The sequence below is a fragment of the Phaenicophaeus curvirostris genome, chromosome 2, assembly GCF_032191515.1.
Source record: "Phaenicophaeus curvirostris isolate KB17595 chromosome 2, BPBGC_Pcur_1.0, whole genome shotgun sequence".
Classification (NCBI taxonomy): Eukaryota; Metazoa; Chordata; class Aves; order Cuculiformes; family Cuculidae; genus Phaenicophaeus; species Phaenicophaeus curvirostris.
The window spans coordinates 69,692,621-69,712,584 of record NC_091393.1 but is presented as its reverse complement, the minus strand read 5'-3'; the positions used below and the strand labels follow the sequence as shown (position 1 = coordinate 69,712,584).

Sequence of the window (19,964 nt, the reverse complement as noted above, 5' to 3'; positions counted from 1 at the left end):
AGCTTCATGCAAAGCATGGTTTTGTTTTCCTGTTCTGTTAGCTGTTGTCTGATGCTTTTGTTATGGCAGTACCTTGTTGAGTACTTGATTCCTCTGAGCCCTAGAGTGAGCGGGGAGCTATGCTGTGGGTTTCAATGAGCAAGCAGACCTATCTTACAGAAGTAAAATACAAACAATATTTCTGTGTTTCCATTGTGGTCTCTGGTTACTCTGCAATTTTGAGAAAGCTATTTTTAGGAAGGTGGGTATTCTTAGTTTGCCACATGCATTCAAAATAAGTGAATATTAAAAACAATAGCTCTGTACCGTGGAGAGGATGAAGAGTTACTTTCTGTGACTGCTTAATGCTTGAGTCCCTGCAAGGCTCAAGGTGACAGTTTGTGCAGGCAATTACAGGGCAAAGGATGGCTCTTCACTGTTTGCTGCTTCTGGGTTCAGCATGGGAGTTTCAGTAGTCCATGCTGTGTCTGATTGCATCTTCCCAAACTGCTTTTGCATCATCTAGTTTTGTAGAATAGAATGATTGTTTAAAGATTTTTAGCGTAACACTTTGTACAGAGAATTGTCTAATGAGGTTCTGTGGAAAGATTTATATTTTACTTGTTTGAAAGTTGATATTGCTGTTGCTTTTTTGTTTTAGCTTTACCTTGGGCCCAGCGTTATACTGAATCTAAAGTAAGCTGTGTAGGTAGGGCAAGCACTTTGTTACCTGATTAAACTCAATTTTTTTTGTGTATTTAACTGCTAATTCTAACTGGTGTCTGCTATAGTAAGCTAGAATAGCAGTAAGGAAACAGGCTTTAACTATGGTTGGAGTAACACAGCACAGTAGTGGAACAATGAATATTTTATGATTGACATTGTGCGGTTAGATGCATCTAACTAAGCATCTTTCATAAGGTTAAATATTGAATCTGAACATTAAAGGCAGGCTTACTGTTTTTGTTTCTTGGATCTTGCAAAATGCGATGATATAAAATTTTTTTTTTCACGTGAAACATGTCTTGATTTCTATTTTAACAAGTATCTGGTATCTGGTAACTAATAGTATTGTACAATCTGGGAAAAGGAAGAAGGACGTTTGGCCTTCAAAACAGCATTTCTCTAAAAAAAAGGCTGAGTTGCTGAACTTTAGCATAGATTTAACCACTTCTAGAACATATTTACACAGTAGTTGTGCAATGTGTTTTTGTTTTAATATGCATCTTTTATTTATTGATATGCTGTTTTAATAATTCTGTGTCTTACATCTTCTGCTTTCCTTTAATGTTCTTCCTAGGGTCAGCGTCTTTTTGAAAAATTACTTGAACTGGCATCCCGAAATGTTGAGATAAAACTAGTGAGTGATATACTGCCCGTGGAATCAAAGGTATTAAACGACTTGAAAACAAAGGGTAAGACCAAGGTCTTTATACTGTTATGCCATTGACTCCTACATAATGTTCCTTTTACTTAAAATGCCGGTTCAGTTGTGTATAAAAATGCATGCTGTCAGTTTAGCACTGTTACTCTGTAGTCCTTCAGCCTTCTCTTGTTCGTAGTTATCAGAAATCTGAAACATTTACTGTAGTCTGAGTAGATGTTTGTTGTTTGCAAGTGGTCAAAAAGGTTGTACAGTAATTAGATAGTTTAAACTCATTAGAGCTATTCTAATAGTAGGCAAGGTAACCTGAGAGACTGCTGTCATACCTTGTGGGACAAGATAATTTCCTTTTTACACTGATGGCAAAAGAAATTAAGAAAAACATGTGGATGGTACTGATGATTCTGAAGCACTGGAAAATAGACATCAGGTATATTTAGCCAATTGACTAAGTTTTCTGGGCTACATGTATTTATTGAATGCCTGCCTTTGTAATCATTGTTTTGAGGCTTAAAATTCCTGTTCAAGGAGGGGGTGCACACTGACACTAAATGATTAAACTTGCTTTGTGTAAAATGGTGTGGAAAAATACCAAAGAGACTTTAAGAAATACTGAAAGGACTTAGAATCTCTTAGGAGTTTTAACAATCTCACAAGCACTTCTCCTGAATAATAATATGCTAATTATCCCTATAATCTTATAAAAGTAAGATTTTAAGAGTAGGATACATTTTTTCTAAGGGGCAATAAGAACCTATATATTTTGATGGTGATCTTCTTTGACACAGATGACTCTATGGATCACAAAGGGAATTATGAAAAATTAATTAAGCAAAGCAATTGTTATGTGTAGCAGCACTCACCATAAATGGGCACATTATGTTAAAAGAATAAAGAATGCACTTTCCCAACAAAAAAAAATCAGTATTTATTAAAATTCCTTGTAATCTTCTGACTGTGAAAGTGGAAGAAAATTACTAATGGAAGTCCTGGTCCTTTAAAGAGATTAAGACTGGCATGTTATTTAAATGTAATAACTATAGAGACTTGTCATTTCACAACACTGCCTGTTCCAGGGTTTTGATTATTTCTGTTACGTAACAAAGTGATATTGATCCTTTGATAACCAGGAAGAATACATCAATTTTGTCAGACATCTGTGAAGTAAGGATTTATCTTTCTGATTTGCTGGAAAAAAGAAATAGGTATTTTAATATCAGTGACAGTAAAGCTGTCTTTGAAAAAGCGGTTTCTTTTCCCTGTGGTTCCTGTCCCAAATTTCCACGAGTCAGAGGAGATGAGAGGTAGGGTCCATACATTTATATTGATGTACCTGGCAAGTGATATTTTAGTTATGATTTACTGAGAATAGCCAATATCAGAAACTACCCTCTTTCAAAAAAAAAAAGAAAAGAAAATAATAAAAAATAAAAAAAAATGAGCAAGGGTTTCAGCTAGAAAAGGGAGTGATGTTTGTCATTAACACTTCCTTCAGTTTATGTGGGAATTAGTCAGACGTGAGCTTTTTGAACAAACAGAACATAGGCTTTTACAATTTTACTAGCTTCAGATTCCCCTATGCCTTCTTCAGATTTCTAAGACGGAAAATTTTAAGGTATTCGAATGAAGTAGTCAATCTGAGTACCTTGAGCTATATAGAATCAGATAAAGTCACTTTTTTATGTAGTAATTCTTGTGAGTTTTGCTATCATCATCTTTGAACACTGTAACTATAGATATCTTTGTGTACTGTTGACCTTTGTCAAAGATCAATATTATAACTTTTTTATTTTCTCACTATGAATATTTTTCTTCTCATTTTGTGTTTTGGTTTACTTATTTTTACAAATTCTGATATTTTTGTTAGAGTGTCTTGATTGTGATGTGGTGATTGCCAGCTCTCTCACAAGTCTTTCACCTGTATGTAGGTTTGTTGTTTGTTTTTTTTATCTCCAAGTCTGTAAATCTTTATTTGGTTCTGCTTTCCTGAAAAGAAATAGGTTAGTTTTAACATTGATCACATTTAGTTCTCTTAATTTTATGTTGAGAAGAGGTGATCTTATATGAACAGGAGATTCATAGCATGTCCTGCTAGTGTCAAATAGAAGCTAACTGGTAGGGTAGTTTAGAAAGAAAAGTCCACCCCAACTATCGTTGGTTCAATAATATTAATAACACAGTAAATGGAAAACATACGTATATTAGCCTTTTCTATGTCTACTGGAGAAAAAAATCACCGTTACCTACTACAATTTTCTTACCTGAAAACAAACATATCATTAAGCTTTTCTGTTATCCTGTAAGATCTGTCTACTAAAATTACTAATCTCTTCACTTGTGAGATACTGGCCACCTGCATCCTCAGAAATTAATCAGAATTGATCCTGGAAAGGGAACTGTGCATCATTTTGATACGTTTATTCATGAGAATAAACTATTCTTTTTTTTTTCTCTCTAACTGTTCAAATTTGTCTTGGAAAGTATGTTTTCTAATAAAAATGCTCCTCTTTTGAGAAAGAAAGAAGTAAATATATCACTGGCTCAGCCAAGTTTTGAAGCTTCTCAAGATGGAGAACCGGCATACATCTGACTGAACAGGCCCACACTCTGACTTCTGGTGTCTGTCTCAATTAGGCAGAGGAGGGTTCAAGCATTGGTCTGTGTTTCACCAGCTAATAAGCAGATCTGATTGTTCTTAAGCAGCAAATATGCATGGAGTCTGAGCCATGGGCAGTAGCGTGGAGAGAAAGCACGTACGTAGCCTGTGGGGCTCTGGGAGTTTCATGTATTCCTAAGACTGCCTTCGCCTTGCTGTGTAAGCATAGACTGTAGCATCTTCTTCCCAAGGCAGATTGTGTGCAAGAGTGTTATGGTATGCAAGAATGTCTATCTTCCTAAATGTGAGAGACGGTTGCTGTTCCACAGAGAAGGTGGAAGATTCCTGTCTTTCTTTTAAGCAGACTGGGTGATCAGAGACTGTGAGCCGTGCCACCAAGCCATGCAAGCTGGTTCTTGGGATTAAGATGAGTGATAATTTGAGTGTCAGCCCCAGGATATGCTTGTTAATATGCTGTCCCAGGAATCTTTAGGGATGCTGCAGTTTCTGTGGTTATCTATCTCATGCTACATCTTCAGGTAGTGTGCTGTTTCTGACTTAAGCAGCCTAGGTAAAAGCTTTAGTCTTGACACAGTGTTATGGGTTTATACATGATTTCTTGATGAACTATACTTGGTCATCCATATTGTCTCATGCAGTGGGATGTTTTGTGTACTAGGAACTATGATATGTTACAGCACTGCTGCATCTCACACAGATGTTGAGACTATTTCTGCCAGCCAACTTATTCTAGCACATCTTTTGTTTTTCTAGACAGGCATGCATGGAGCCCCCTTTCCTTTTCTTCCCACTTCTGAAGTACTGTAGAAAGCAGCTTTCATAGACCTTTTCCAACCCAGATGTGCATCCTAGAGTCCTCCCTACACGTTGTTCCTCTCTAGCAGCCGTTCCTACTGATTAACAGAGGAGAAAGTTGAAAACTAACTTCAGATTTTAGTGGATGGGGTAGGGTAAAGCGTAACTTAAGGACAGCAGTGCAGAACTGAGCTGATGTAGAGTAAAATACGATTACTAATTTACGGTTGCAGTGTTAGTACAGATATATGAGCTAGCTGTGAATCTGCAGGTTTGTCACCACTGTTAAGCCTTTTCTTGACGTGTCTTTGCTCTCCTGACTCACATTAGCTAGCTATAAAACAAGGTAGCTTGAGCACAGAAGTATTCGAGCGGCTGCTGCATGAAACATGGATTGATTTACGCTGCTAACACCCAACACAGCTAGAGCTGTGGTGACAGAAGCCTCTGAGTGCTGAGAAAATGTATGTGTACAATTGCTACACCATGGGATTGTTATTTATTTGCAAAAATTAAGTATGTGGAAATGAGGAAATACTAGTCACAGAGCATATATTTACAATAGACTTTTACATTATCAGATTTTGCTATTATAGTTTTCTGTATTTTGAACAGAATACCTAGCTGGTTCTTGCTATGATCTTACCATGTTAATTAGAAGTTTTTCCCTTGTATTGAATGAGACTATGTCAAACACTTAATATTGTAGGCAGATGATGCTCATTCAGGGGATATTATTTCTGCTCGTAATGGCTAAAATCTTTTATTATCTTCATATTTAATGTATGTCTCCAGACATTCTTTATTGCACGTCTGCCAGATACTGCACTGAATGCAAATGATTAATTTCCTCATAGGCTTTTCCATGCTGCTTCTCTCTGTGGTGTCTGAGTGCTCTGCAAGTACAGTATTAATGAATTTCTTTACAACATCACTGTTAGGTGAGGTCACTTGCTGTTTCTGTGTCTCAGCAACAACTAGTGATGATTAATGGCAGCACAGGCACCACAAGCTAGATCTGACCATTTGTTTTCTATAGTTTAATTAAAAAAAAGTATGTTAGTAATTTTAAAAAATGTAAGTTCTCCCAGCTCATGTTTTCAAAATTATTACTAAACAGGCTATAAACTATGATAGTATTTTTTGTGTTATGCAGTCCTAGAGCATGAAGTCTTGCTTCTCTATTGTTAATGTTAAAGCTATATTTCATTTTCACTTATGTATACAAATACTATGCACATATGTATATGCCGGTCTTGTGAAAGATAGGTCTGCCTCTAAGCACTATTTCACTCACTGTGTAAACAAACATGTTCTTCTTTATCCTCCTTGTGCTGTGACAGTAGCTTATTAATGCTTGTTTTCAAGGTTATTGTTTTAGCCTTATCTCAGCTGTAGTTCAGTCTACTAGATTAAAACATTTCTTGTAACTCTCCCACTCCTTGCACATAATTATGTACCGGTCTTTGTTCCTCAGTAACATTTGAATAGCATTGTCTCCGATTAGCAGGTTGTTGTATCATTTCTTACGTGTACAGAATCTGAATCCCTTATTAATTGTGACCTTATTTTAGCTGACAGTGTTAATGCTTTTTAAGAAATGCCAGTGGATTTCCTGTCTTCAATTTGCTTCGCGTCATTCCTTTTCTATTTGCTTTTTTCCCGGTACTCCCTTTTCATGAGTCATTTTTAATATATTTGCAAGAAATTGTTTTTGTTTTGTCAGTGCTGATTGAGGCAGATATGAAAAGAGGAGTCTGTCCATGTCAGTGTGATTTAAAAAATAAAAATCAGCTCTACTAATAGATACTGAATATTAGCAATGAAACTGGAGAATAATAGAAAGTTTTTGTGCCATGGCTGTTTCTGATAATTAGATCACTGTGTAGCTGTTACTCACTGAGCAGTTCATGCACATTTGCCCAGGATTACGCTCTCAGTTAACCAGATACAATCAAAATGGTGAGACTGAAAAATTGTTATTGCAGGGAGACACAGAAATTAGTAGAAAGTGGCACTCTAGAAATTTTTTATGCTTTTGTTTGTGCCCTTTAGATCACAAACGCTAACAGATACCATCTCATGACAATTTAAATGTTTATATCTGGGCAGCTGCATGATCCCAACCTCCTTTTTGCCTCCCCACCATATGTTGTCCCTGGCTGCTTCTTTGCACCAGTGATCATGTAGTAAGACAGTTCAGGGAGCTGATTTAGCTACAGACTGCTATTTTGTTGGCTGCCTTAATTGCCATTTGTGTTAGATTTCTGCATCAGACAGTGTATGGTCTCACAGGATTAAATGGTGAGTACAATGCAAAGGTAGGACACACATAGGTGGGGTTGACACAGGAGGTGGAGCCTGGTTTACACAGGCTTAATCTGCCATGGCAACAAAAAGCTCAGTTCATGTAATAAACTCTTAGTGGTTTTGTTTTAATGAAATTGTTGCACAATGGACAGCAATAGTGAATAAGATTTATTTATCAGATTAAATGGTTTTAGTCCCATATTTTTTTGTTTCACAGAATCACAGAATCACAGAATAACCAGGTTGGAAGAGACCCACCGGATCACCGAGTCCAACCGTTCCTACCAAACACTAAACCATATCCCTCAGCACCTCGTCCACCCGTGCCTTAAACACCTCCAGGGAAGGTGACTCAACCACATCCCTGGGCAGCCTGTTCCAGTGCCCAATGACCCTTTCTGTAAAGAATTTTTTCCTAACGTCTAGCCTAAACCTCCCCTGTCGGAGCTTGAGGCCATTCCCTCTTGTCCTGTCCCCTGTCACTTGGGAGAAGAGGCCAGCACCCTCCTCTCTACAACGTCCTTTCAGGTAGTTGTAGAGAGCAATGAGGTCACCCCTCAGCCTCCTCTTCTCCAGGCTAAACAATCCCAGCTCTCTCAGCCACTCCTCATAAGGCCTGTTCTCCAGCCCTTTCACCAGCTTTGTTGCTCTTCTCTGTACTCTCTCCAGAGCCTCAACATCCTTCTTGTGGTGAGGAGCCCAGAACTGAACACAGTATTCGAGGAGCGGTCTCACCAGTGCCGAGTACAGAGGGAAGATAACCTCCCTGGACCTGCTGGTCACGCCGTTTCTGATACAAGCCAAGATGCCATTGGCCTTCTTGGCCACCTGGGCACACTGCTGGCTCATATTCAGTCGGCTGTCAACCAACACCCCCAGGTCCCTCTCCTCCAGGCAGCTTTCTAGACAGACTTCTCCTAGTCTGTAGTACTGCATAGGGTTGTTGTGCCCCAAGTGAAGGACCCGGCATTTGGCCTTGTTAAACCTCATGCCATTGGACTCTGCCCAGCGGTCCAGCCTGTTCAGATCCCTTTGCAGAGCCTCCCTTCCCTCCAGCAGATCAACACTTCCACCCAGCTTAGTGTCGTCCGCAAACTTGCTAAGGGTGCATTCGATGCCTTCATCCAGGTCATTGATGAAGACATTGAACAGGGCTGGACCCAGCACTGAGCCCTGGGGAACCCCACTTGTCACTGGCCTCCAGCTGGATTTCACACCATTTCCCACCACTCTCTGGGCCCGGCCATCCAACCAGTTTTCCACCCAGGAGAGCGTGCGCCTGTCCAGCCCAGAGGCTGACAGTTTCTCAAGCAGAACGCTGTGGGAAACTGTGTCAAAGGCTTTGCTGAAGTCCAGGAAGACCACATCCACAGCCTTTCCCTCGTCCAGCAGCCGGGTCACTTTGTCATAGAAGGCGATCAGGTTAGTTTGGCAAGACCTGCCTTTTGTGAACCCATGTTGACTGGGCCTGATCACCCGGTTCTCTTGCATGTGCTTCATGATAGCACTCAAGATCACCTGTTCCATGACCTTCCCTGGCACTGAGGTCAGACTGACAGGCCTGTAGTTTCCTGGGTCCTCCCTGCGGCCCTTTTTTCTTTGGCACACAGGCTACTGCATAGCAGGGGATGCTCATGTGGGGTATGAGTTCTTACCTTTGGCCACAGTCATGTTCCCTTTCCCTGTTTAGTTGTGGGGGAATGGATAAAGATGTCACATTTTTAACATATTATAGAAGAACTGAAAAACTCTTATATTGTAAAAAAGATGGAGATCATCTGGGAACATCAGTTCATTTTCTCTTCATAAAACTTCATTAAGCACTTTTTTTTTTTAAGCTAGAGCCTTTGTGTACTGCAAACCGCAGGAATGTGAAGTTCACCCTTTGGGAGAAACTGTCATTCTCTCTCCCCCTGGGAGCACCGCGACCTGGAGCACGGCGAAGAGGAGTGTGGCAAAGGGGTGCGGGGCAGTTTGAGCGGCAGTTTGAGCGGGCAGGGTGCAGAGAGGACCTAGAGACTAGACAGAAAACACCGAAGACCATGGTGGCCATCCGGCAGAAGATTAAAGCTGCTCCATGTGCTGCAGCAGGCAGGATGGATGCTGCCACCCAGACAGAGCCACAGTGGGTGTATGCAGCTACCCAGACCCTGGGCTGCAGGCAGTGCCCCCCTCCCACACCAGCTTGTGCCTCTGTTACTGGCTTCACTTGTGAAAGCTGCGCGTGAGTGGGGGAACTCCTTCACATGGTGGAGGAGTTAAGCGAGGAGGTAAAGAGGCTGAGAACCATCAGGGAGTGTGAGAGGGAGATAAACCAGTGGAGCAGGGCCCTCTCACTAACTCAGCAGCCTGCTGGAGCTGGTGTCTCCAAACACCATCCATCTGCAAACTGCAAGGTTGGGGTTACAAGAGATGGGGAATGGCAGCAAGTTCCTGCCAGACGAAGGAAACCTGCTCCCCTCACCCAGACAGCAAAACCCCAGATCCCCCTGGTGAACAAGTACCAGGTGCTGCAGGTGGAATCCAACCCTGAGGGTGAGGATGATGGCTCCCACAGCCTAGAATCCTTCCCAAGGCCGCACCATCCTCAGAAAAAGATAAAAACATCCTCCATCAAGAAGAAGAGGAGGGTGATTGTTGTAGGGGACTCCCTCCTGAAGGGAACGGAGGGGTCCATTTGCAGACTGGACCCACTCCACAGAGAGGTCTGCTGCTTACCGGGGGCATCAGTGAAGGAGGTAGCTAGAAAACTTCCTTCCCTGGTCCATGAGACAGACTACTATCCTCTGATAGTAGTCCAAACTGGTAACGATGATCTAGTAAACAGAAAGACCAAAACCATCAAGAAAGACTTCAGGGCCATTGGGAAAATGATGGAGGGCTCTGGGGCACAAATAGCATTCTGCTCCATCCCAAGGCTAAATAGAGAGGAGCTGGAAGTCAGGAAGAATTCAATTAATGCCTGGCTCCGAGCCTGGTGCGAGGAGAGGGGCTTTGGCTTCTTTGATCATGGGGTGGCTCACGCACCCTCAGGCTTTCTTGCTAAGGATGGGACACGTGTGTCTCCTAGGGGGGCTAAAGCCCTTGCTAAAAACCTAGCTAAGCTCATAAATGGAGCTTTAAACTAGATGTGAAGGGGGAGGGGGTTGAGACCAGGCTAGACAGGAACAAGCATGGACGTGGGGCAATGGTGATTCCGAGAGGGTGACCACCAGTACCTCACCACACAAAAAGTGGGGGAGAACACACCTGGGGGTGGTGAGGGAGATACGGGCACTCTGGAGCTAGCTACTCCAGTTACCAGGCAATTGGGAATAAACTCTGTTCCCTCTAAGAGGGCTGAAGGCTCGGCAGCTCAGCTGAAGTGCATTTACACCAATGCACGCAGCATGGGGAATAAGAAGGAAGAGCTGGAAGCTGTCATAGGGCAAGGAGGCTATGATGTCATTGCCATCATGGAAATATGGTGGGACGACTCACATAACTGGAGTGCAGCTATGGTGGGGTGCAAACTCTTCAGGCAAGATAGGAAGGGTAGGAGAGGAGGCGGGGTAGCCCTCTTTGTAAGGGAGGACTTGGATACCGTTGAGCTGGATTGTGGTGATGAGGAGATTGAGTGCCTGTGGGTTAAAATCAGAGGAGCCCACCAGAAGGTAGATTTTGTGATGGGAGTCTGTTACAGATCACCCATCCAAGGAGAAACAGCTGATGAGCTCTTCTATAAACAGTTGGGGTTAACCTCTAGATCGATGCCTCTTGTTCTTGTGGGAGACTTCAATCTTCCTGATATCTGCTGGAAGTACAACAGAGCAGAAAGGAAGCAGTCTAGGAGGTTCCTGGAGTGCGTGGAAGACAACTTCCTTGCACAGCTGTTGAATGAACCAACAAGGGAGGGTTCCCTCCTGGACCTGCTCTTTGTGAACAGAGAAGGCCTTGTGAGGGATGTGGCAGTAGGTGGACGCCTAGGACAAAGTGATCATGAGATGATAGGGTTTTCTGTTCTAGGTGAAGTGAAGAGGGTGGTTAGCAGGACAGTAGCATTACATTTCCTGAGGGCAGACTTTGAACTCTTCAGAAGGCTGATTGGCAAAGTCTCATGGGAGGCTTAAGGGCAAGGGAGCCCATGAGGGCTGGGAGCTCCTCAAAAAGGAAATCCTAGCAGCTCAGGAGAAAGCCATCCCCATGTTCCAGTAAAAAAGCTGGCAGGGGAGAAAACCAGCTTGGTTGAACAGAGAGATCTTGAGTGATATCAAGAAGAGGAGAAACGTTTATGGGCTGTGGAAGAGGGGACAGGCCTTTTGGGTGGACTACAGGAGGGAAGTGAGATTGTGTAGAAAAAAAATCAGAAGGGCTAGGGCTCAGCTAGAAATCAGATTGGCAAAGTCAGTGAAAGATAACAAAAAATCTTTCTATAAATATATAAATAATAAAAGGAGGACTAGGGAGACCATGAAGTCCCTATTGGACGCAGAAGGAACAACAGTGACAGGGGATGAGGAAAAGGCTGAGGTACTTAATGCCTTCTTTGCCTCAGTCTTTAATTGTAAAGAAAGTTGTTCCCTCTGTGTACAAACCCAGGAGGTAGAGGAGCAAAATGAGGCTCCCATGATCCAAGAGGAGGTGGTCAGAGCCTTGATAGCCTGACCAGACACCCACAAGTCTATGGGGCCAGATGGGATTCATCCAAGGGTATTGAAGGAGCTGGCAGATGTGCTGGCTAAACCCCTTTCCATCATCTTCCAACAGTCCTGGAAGACTGGGGAAGTTCCACTGGACTGGAGGCTGGCTGATGTTGTACCCATCTACAAGAAGCGTCGCAGGGAGGATCCAGGGAACTACAGGCCAGTCAGTCTGACCTCAGTGCCAGGGAAAGTCATGGAACAGGTGATCTTGAGCGCTATCATGAAGCACATGCAAGAGAACCGGGTGATCAGGCCCAGTCAACATGGGTTCACAAAAGGCAGGTCTTGCCAAACTAACCTGATCGCCTTCTATGACAAAGTGACTCGGCTGCTGGATGAGGGAAAGGCTGTGGATGTGGTCTTCCTGGACTTCAGTAAAGCCTTTGGCACAGTTTCTCACAGCATTCTGCTTGAGAAACTGTCAGCCTCTGGGCTGGACAGGCGCACACTCTCCTGGGTGGAAAACTGGTTGGATGGCCGGGCCCAGAGAGTGGTGGGAAATGGTGTGAAATCCAGCTGGAGGCTAGTGACAAGTGGGGTTCCCCAGGGCTCAGTGCTGGGTCCAGCCCTGTTCAATGTCTTTATCAATGACCTGGATGAAGGCATTAAGTGCACCCTTAGCAAGTTTGTGAATGACACTAAGCTGGGTGAAAGTGTCGATCTGCTGGAGGGTAGGGAGGCTCTGCAAAGGAATCTGAACAGGCTGGACCGCTGGGCTGAGTCCAACGGCATGAGGTTTAACAAGGCCAAGTGCCAGATCCTGCACTTGGGGCACAACAACCCTATGCAGTGCTACAGACTAGGAGAAGTCTGGCTAGAAAGCTGCCTGGAGGAGAGGGACCTGGGGGTGTTGGTTGACAGCGACTGAACATGAGCCAGCAGTGTGTGCAGGTGGCCAAGAAGGCCAATGGCATCTTGGCTTGTATCAGAAACGATGTGACCAGCAGGTCCAGGGAGGTTATTCTCCCTCTGTACTCGGCACTGGTGAGACCGCTCCTTGAATCCTGTGTTCAGTTCTGGGCTCCTCACCACAAGAAGGATGTTGAGGCTCTGGAACGAGTCCAGAGAAGAGCAACAAAGTTGGTGAAGGGGCTGGAGAAACAGGCCTTATGAGGAACGGCTGAGGGAACTGGGGTTGTTTAGCCTGGAGAAGAGGAGGCTGAGGGGTGACCTCATTGCTCTCTACAACTACCTGAAAGGACGTTGTAGAGAGGAGGGTGCTGGCCTCTTCTCCCAAGTGACAGGGGACAGGACAAGAGGGAATGGCCTCAAGCTCCGCCAGGGGAGGTTTAGTCTGGACATTAGGAAAAAATATTTCATAGAAAGGGTCATTGGGCACTGGAACAGGCTGCCCAGGGAGGTGGTTGAGTACCCTTCCCTGGAGGTGTTTAAGGCACGGGTGGACGAGGTGCTAAGGGGCATGGTTTAGTGATTGATAGGAATGGTTGGACTCGATGATCTGGTAGGTCTCTTCCAACCTGGTTATTCTATGATTCTTTGGAAAAGGTAAAGCTGTAGGAGTAAGACCAGGCATTTCCTGATGAGTCTCTCGGGGCCTAAAACATGTTTGGCTTATGGGCAGATTGAGTTTTTGTGAAAGCTGTCGGTAGGGTAAACTGTGATGATTTTTATTTATATTCAGCGCAGAATACTTGGGTTTAGTATTAAAGAAATGTTCCAAATATGGGGACAGTGGACAGATTATTTGAACAGATTATGAAAGATCTATCACTGACAATTTTAAGAAGAAAGTAGAAAAGGCCCTGTGAGGAGTTGTGTCATAAGTATTTGACCAGCACTTGGGAAATGTCTAGATTGTTTTCAGAGCTGGTTTTAATAGTTCCATGATGATTTGGAAGGAGAACATGAAGTTATGTGTTAAGGTACATATATCTCAACATAAGAAACAAATTTTTTTTTACAAGGACAACTATTCACTGGAACAACCTCCCCAGGGACATGGTTGAGTCCCCATCGCTGGAGGTTTTCAAGATGTGACTAGACAAGCTGCTAGATAATCTCATATAAGGCTCTCTTTCCCGCAGAAGATTTGGCCATGTGATCTTTGAGGAGCCTCCTAATCTGGGATTTTCTGTGTTTCTATGCAAGACTTTAATTCCTCTTTGTGTGAAGATAATATTGAGAATCAGTGTAAAAGCACTGCAAAGGCTAAAAAGAAAATACACCCCATTCATACAATGGGAAACTGGAATTCTGAAGCTGTGTCTTTAAGAGATGCCTGCCTGTCCAGATTGCCAGTTTTTGCCCAGTGTACTATAGACATAATATCTGATACATGTTTCATAGAATTGTACAGAGTGCTCTTGAGAGCTGAAGTTCAGGTGATGGTTTTATGTAAGGCATTGTATAGATTTGTAGGTACATTAATTTCTTTATCAGTCATTCCTAAACTGGATTCTCCAAGACTGCATGAGAGGGAGGAGTATTGAAGATGGCATAAACTCCTTCTGTTTTGGAATTCAGCGGTACTGAAAATAGACTAATTTTTCCCAATGATTTGTCGGAACAAGTAAGCAGGATCCTTTAAGAGGACCAGTAAACTAGAGATGAGTCCTTCTGAAGAAAGCAAATAATTTGGATCTGAGTTTCACAGAGTTAAACAAAGGTGGATGTGAACAGAGGGGCATAAATTCCATCTTCCATTCCTTTCAGATTTTAAATGTTGACTTTTTTCTAAAACTCTGGATAAGCCATACTTTAAAATGAGTGTTCAAAAGGCAGCTAATGAAAATTGTATAGGCAAGGCTTTTGACATCTGATTTTAAATTAACTTTTCTGGTTTTATTTATTATTAATCAGGCCTTGTTCCTTTTATATTATGATTTGGTATTCCTTGGGCACCCATAACAGAGTAGATGCATACTTTGGTTTAGATTTTATTAGTTGCTGCTGCAGTGTATTTTCTGATATTTCCTCAACAGCTTTCAACCTGTGACAAGTAATCTTAAAGCAAATTCTAAGATGAAAGATCTTATTTTGTTTCTTACCTCATAGAACTGCATAATAACTGTCAGAGTTCTGCATAATTAGAAAAACCAAGCAGAATTTTCAAAACTAGTCCGTTCTTAAAAGAAAGAAGCAGGTACCAGTTTTGCATCAGAGATTCAGGCATTCAATTATCTGCCTAACAACTAGGCCATACTAATAGGCAAAACCTCCTGCTTGGTTGCTTTTTGGGTAAACACCTTTCTGTTTAGGCACCTGAACTGTCATAACTCAATTGATATTGCTAAGTGTACACACATCTGCTAACATCTTGATAGCAAGGAAATGTTCAGCATTGGTTTTATGCCTAAGTCCTATGAGAACTCATATGCGATGTTTCTCACTTGTTTCATTTGGGGAGCTAGATCTTGCAATGTAAAGTAAACCGTGTCTAACATTATGAAACATGGCTGAAAAGAGCAGGTGGGTATCATTTTTGTTACATCTTAGACACACGTGTAGATACACAGAATGTCTTTGACACAGAACATCTGCCTGAATTGCAGAAGATGAGGTTAAAACACCTGCTCTGTCTGAAGGTTTCTAGATAGTTAACTTGAAGAAGAGCTGTCTACCTTACCAGGCACCTGACAGAAACCAAATAATGCTAGTATTGAAATCTTAAACTTTGTAAGATAGAGTTTGTAATCAGAAAGGATTGGGAAGTGCAGAGGGTATTCTGTAGTGGTGCTCCCTTGGTTCCTCCTATTCAAACTTCTAACAGGTTGCAGAGAATGCTTTAATCTCTGTCTGTGTTTAAAGGTGACTCTGTAGTAGTCACACATTCATTTGGGATGGAAGAAACCTGGCTTCCAGTCCCTGCTCTGCTTCTGCTCTTTCTACTACCACCACACATATTTTGAAAGAAATGTCTTGCACTTATTTGTGAAAGAATTATTTTAAGCTGATGATTTTAGGACAGGATTTTGAAGCTTCATTGTAGAATCAATCATAGAATCATAGAATGGTTTGAGTTGGAAGGGACATTAAAGATCATCTAACAACAACCCTCCTGCCATGGGCAGGGAAACCTCCAAATAGATGAGGCTGCCCACGTCCCCATCCAACCTGGCCTTGAACACTTCCATGGATGGGGCATCGACAACTTCTCTGGACAACCTGTTCCAGTGTCTCACCACCTTCATTGTGAAGAAATTCTTCTTTAAGTCTAGTCTAAATCTGCCCCTCTCCAATTTATAGCCATTCCCCCTAGTCCTAACACTACATGCCTTGTCCCTCGTCCCTCGTCAGCTTTCCTGTAGGCATCTTTCAGGTATTGGAAGGCTGCTATAAGGTCTCCTCAGAGCCTTCTGTTCTCCAGGCTGAACAAGCCCAACTCTCTCAGTCTGTCCTCATATGGAAGGTTCTCCAGCCCTCTGATCAACTTTTTAGCCCTCCTCTGGATCTGTTCCAACAATTCCTCCTGGTGGAGTCTCACAAGAGCTGAGTGGAGGGACAGAATCACCTCCCTCAACCTGTTGGCCATGCTTCTTTTGATGAAGCCCAGGATACGGTTGGCCTTCTGGGCTGCGTGCATGCATTGCCCACTCATATCAAGCTTCTCATCAACAGCACTTCCAAGTCCTTCTCTGTGGAGCAGCTGCCAATCACATCATCTCCATCCTCTACTGAAATTGCAGATTGCCCCAACCCAGGTGTAGGTCCTTGCACCTGACCTTGTTGAACCTCATGAGGTTCTCACAGCCCCACTTCTCCAGCATGTCCATGTCCCTCTGGATGACATCCCATCCTTCCAGTGTGGCAACTGCACCACTCAGCTTGGTGTCATCTGCAAACTTGCTGAGGGTGCACTTAATCTTGGTGTCAATATCATCAATGAAGATATTAAACAGCACAGTTCCCAGTATGGACCCCAGAGGGACACCACTTGTCACAGATCTCCATCTGGACATCAAACCATTGACCACTACTCTCTGAATACAACCATGCAACCGGTTTCTTATCCACCAAACCATGCACCCTTCAAATCCATATCTCTCCAATTTAGAGAGAAGGGTGTTACCAGTGACCATGACAAAAGCTTTACAGAAGTCCAGATGAAGTACATCTGTTGTTTTTCCGGTGTCCACTGCTGCAGTTGCCCCATCATAGAAAGCCATTGGGTTGGTTGGTCATACAGGACGTCATGCCTGATGAAGCCATGCTGGCTGCCACTAATCAGCTCCCTGTCTTCCATGTGCTTTAGTATAGCTTTAGGAGGATCTGTTCCATAATATTCCCAGGCACAGAGGTGAGCTGACAGGTCGGTAATTCCCAGGGTCATCTTATCTATGCTTTTTGAAAATGGGGACAATGTTACCCTTCTTCCAGTCACCAAGGACTTCTCCTGATTGCCATGACTTTTCAAATATCATGGAGAGTGGCTTGGCAACCACATCAGCCAATTCTCTCTGGACTTGGATTCATCTTATTAGGTCCCATAGACATATATGTTCAGGTTCCTCAGGTGGTCACGAATCCTGCTATGCAATTCCTAATGATGGTCTGGGGTAAACAATATACCTTTTATTGGCTTTGCATGCTACCTGTTTGAAGGTCTCTTAGCTCGAAAGATAAAGCTTCTAATGGTCCTGCCTAATCTGGGAGTAAAATTTCCACAGGACACACAAATATCCCCAAATTAGGTACCATAATGGATAACAATGTGAAACTGTTTTTTTTTTTCTTATGAGTCTGAAGTGCACCAGCTTTAAGAAGATTTAGATGTGGCCAGCCTTTTGGAATTTTCTAGCATGAAAGAATTAGCAATATGGGGCTGTGACACCCATAATCAATGGGAGGGGGTTGGGGGACGGCAGAAAACAAAAAAAAACCCTAAAACAAAACAACCAAAAACCCCAAAATAGCCAACATTCCTCTCTTCCCTTCCCCTCCTCCCCGCCCCCCCCCCCACTTTCAGCAAAACAAACAAACCAACCAACCAATAAAAAACAAAACCTTCTCTGTAATTTAAATTCTGAAGGCAACCAGGACTTTGGCTAGGGCTGTACTGGCTTGTTATGTAAAGAGGATGAGGGAAATAGATTACCTTAAACCAAAAAATCTGCGCCCATCAGACTGAGATATGGGAACAATAAATTTGAATTCTGAGCTCTACAGCATCTGTGTCTTCAGCTTAAAAATGAATACCTTTGCTGAGAGAAATGACTATGTTCCTAAGTAATGTGTGCTTTTCATTATCAAATGTTAGTCATGTGCTTTCCAGTATCTGTAGTCGTTGCTTCAAAGACCTATAGGTAAATAATATTAGCTTTTTCTTGAGAAATTAAGGCTTGATGTATTGTAAAGCACTTTGAAGATGCTTAGTGTTTATTAGAAATAATAACATAATTATTCTGCTTCAAAATTTCTAACTGAAAAAGCCTTTCATGGTGGATAGAGCAGTATTTTAGTGCAAAATTTCAGTTTTCAAATGTCCTTGTCCATGTGCATCCACGGATTTAGCAGAAATGGGCATAAGCTCCAGTACAAGTGAGTATTGGTAATCCAGCCATCTTGTGAACAGCCAAATCACTTTTGTCTGTTAGTAACTACTGAGATCCAACAGGTTCATAGCAGGGATCACCTCCAAGTCTTGCATGATAGTTTACATGCTGGAATGAATTCTTTCTGTATGGCAGTAGTTGTTTTGAGTCCCTGGCACCTTTTAGTGCAGAGGAACCAATAGTGGATGGCATTAGCAGAAATTAGTTTTGACATTTTTAAAACATATGGATAGCGTGCAAGTTCCTACCTACAGTTATTGGAAGAGCTGATAAAAGCTGCTAGTGCCATATGAGCTCAGAAAACATTTGTTTAGGTGGCTGTGCTCCCTTTGTAGAAATTTTAGCACCACATGCTTTCCCTTGTATTCAAAAGCACTAACACTGTCCCATCCTGACATAGATAAAGTCTAATGGTCCTAACAGGGGTCCAAAGAAAGCAGGTAGATTTGTTTTCAGTAAATTTTGTCTTCTCCATTCACGTGGTTCCCATGTTTCACATCCCCTTGAAGCCTGACTGGCTTCCTAGAACTGAACAGTGATCAAGCATGGTAGTCTTGCTGGTATGATTTGGTATACTTTTGATTGCTACTGTTTGCAAGCAGGCTTCAGCCTTCCCAGTGATGGTGGGTCTTTGGTCTCTCGCCTCGATCAAGTTGGGTTTTTTTTGTCATCTAGGCTGAAATGCAACTACAAACCCAGGCTGCTCTGAGACCATGGTTTGAAGTAACATGACACAGATCTTTGAAGCTGTATCCATGTTTTCACATTCTTCTAGCTTCTTCGCTGCTTAGCTCAATCAACATAAGACTTCTGCTTCAAGCCTGCAATGGAAGTATCTTGTACTCAAAGTTACATAACAAGTTGTCAAAAGAATCTAAGAGCATTAATAAATGTCCAAACCAAGCTAGCACTATATGACTGATATCATTTGGTTTTCATTTGATGATTGCTTTGGAAAGGCTGCGCTACTTTGCCTACCCTTGGGTTGTTGCTTACAGCACTAATGTACCATAAAGCAAACCCATGTGACCAAACCTTGCTGGTTTATACAGCGTTAATTACCAAGCTTTGTCTTTGTAACAAGGAGTTGCAACTATCATGCTCATAGTGATCTTTCTGGTAATCTGTATCAGGTTTCAAGTTAATGTTAGGCTTCTACAGTACTTTGATGGGTCATCAATTTTTACACTGCCTAATAGTTGGAAAGTAAGTTACATTAAGTTGCTTGTAAAGTAACGCAACTGGGAAAAAAGTCCCCAGAATGATATCTTTACATTACTCTCCATCACTTATTCCACAACTTTGCAGAGTAATTGTGTCTAATGTTTAAGCTTGAGAACAGTGCATTCAGCATATTTTCCTTCCTTTGGACAGAATATTAATTATGTATAGTGTGCAAATATTAGTAATTATTTAGTGCAGAAATTTTAAGTTGCTTCGGTGACTCAAAACAAGTCCCTGCTCTTGATGCGTTTAATCTTACGCTTGCGTAAAGTAATGGGAAAAATATCAGCAGAGTTAAAGGATCTCATAATATCTGTAGTAAGCTTCAAAATCATGTCAAAAGAACATTATGGTGGTTGCAATGTCAACTTTCAAAAATAACAGTTCCTGAGCGAAGGATCACAGAGCAACTGTTCTCAGCCATAAGACAGTGGAAACAAACTGAAGGTCAATCTTCTGCA

The 19,964-nt window shown here is 42.4% G+C and overlaps 1 protein-coding gene across 3 annotated transcripts in view; it reads left to right on the top strand.

Annotated features, from left to right (window-relative positions):
- The window catches only part of PLD5 (phospholipase D family member 5), a 170,411-nt gene that overhangs the window by 106,703 nt on the left and 43,744 nt on the right, over window positions 1-19,964 (top strand). For all 3 annotated transcript variants that reach the window (XM_069852416.1, XM_069852418.1, XM_069852419.1), the window contains one exon: window positions 1,280-1,394. In XM_069852416.1, coding sequence (XP_069708517.1) covers window positions 1,280-1,394 — 115 coding nt within the window. The remainder of the gene's footprint in view (window positions 1-1,279; window positions 1,395-19,964) is intronic.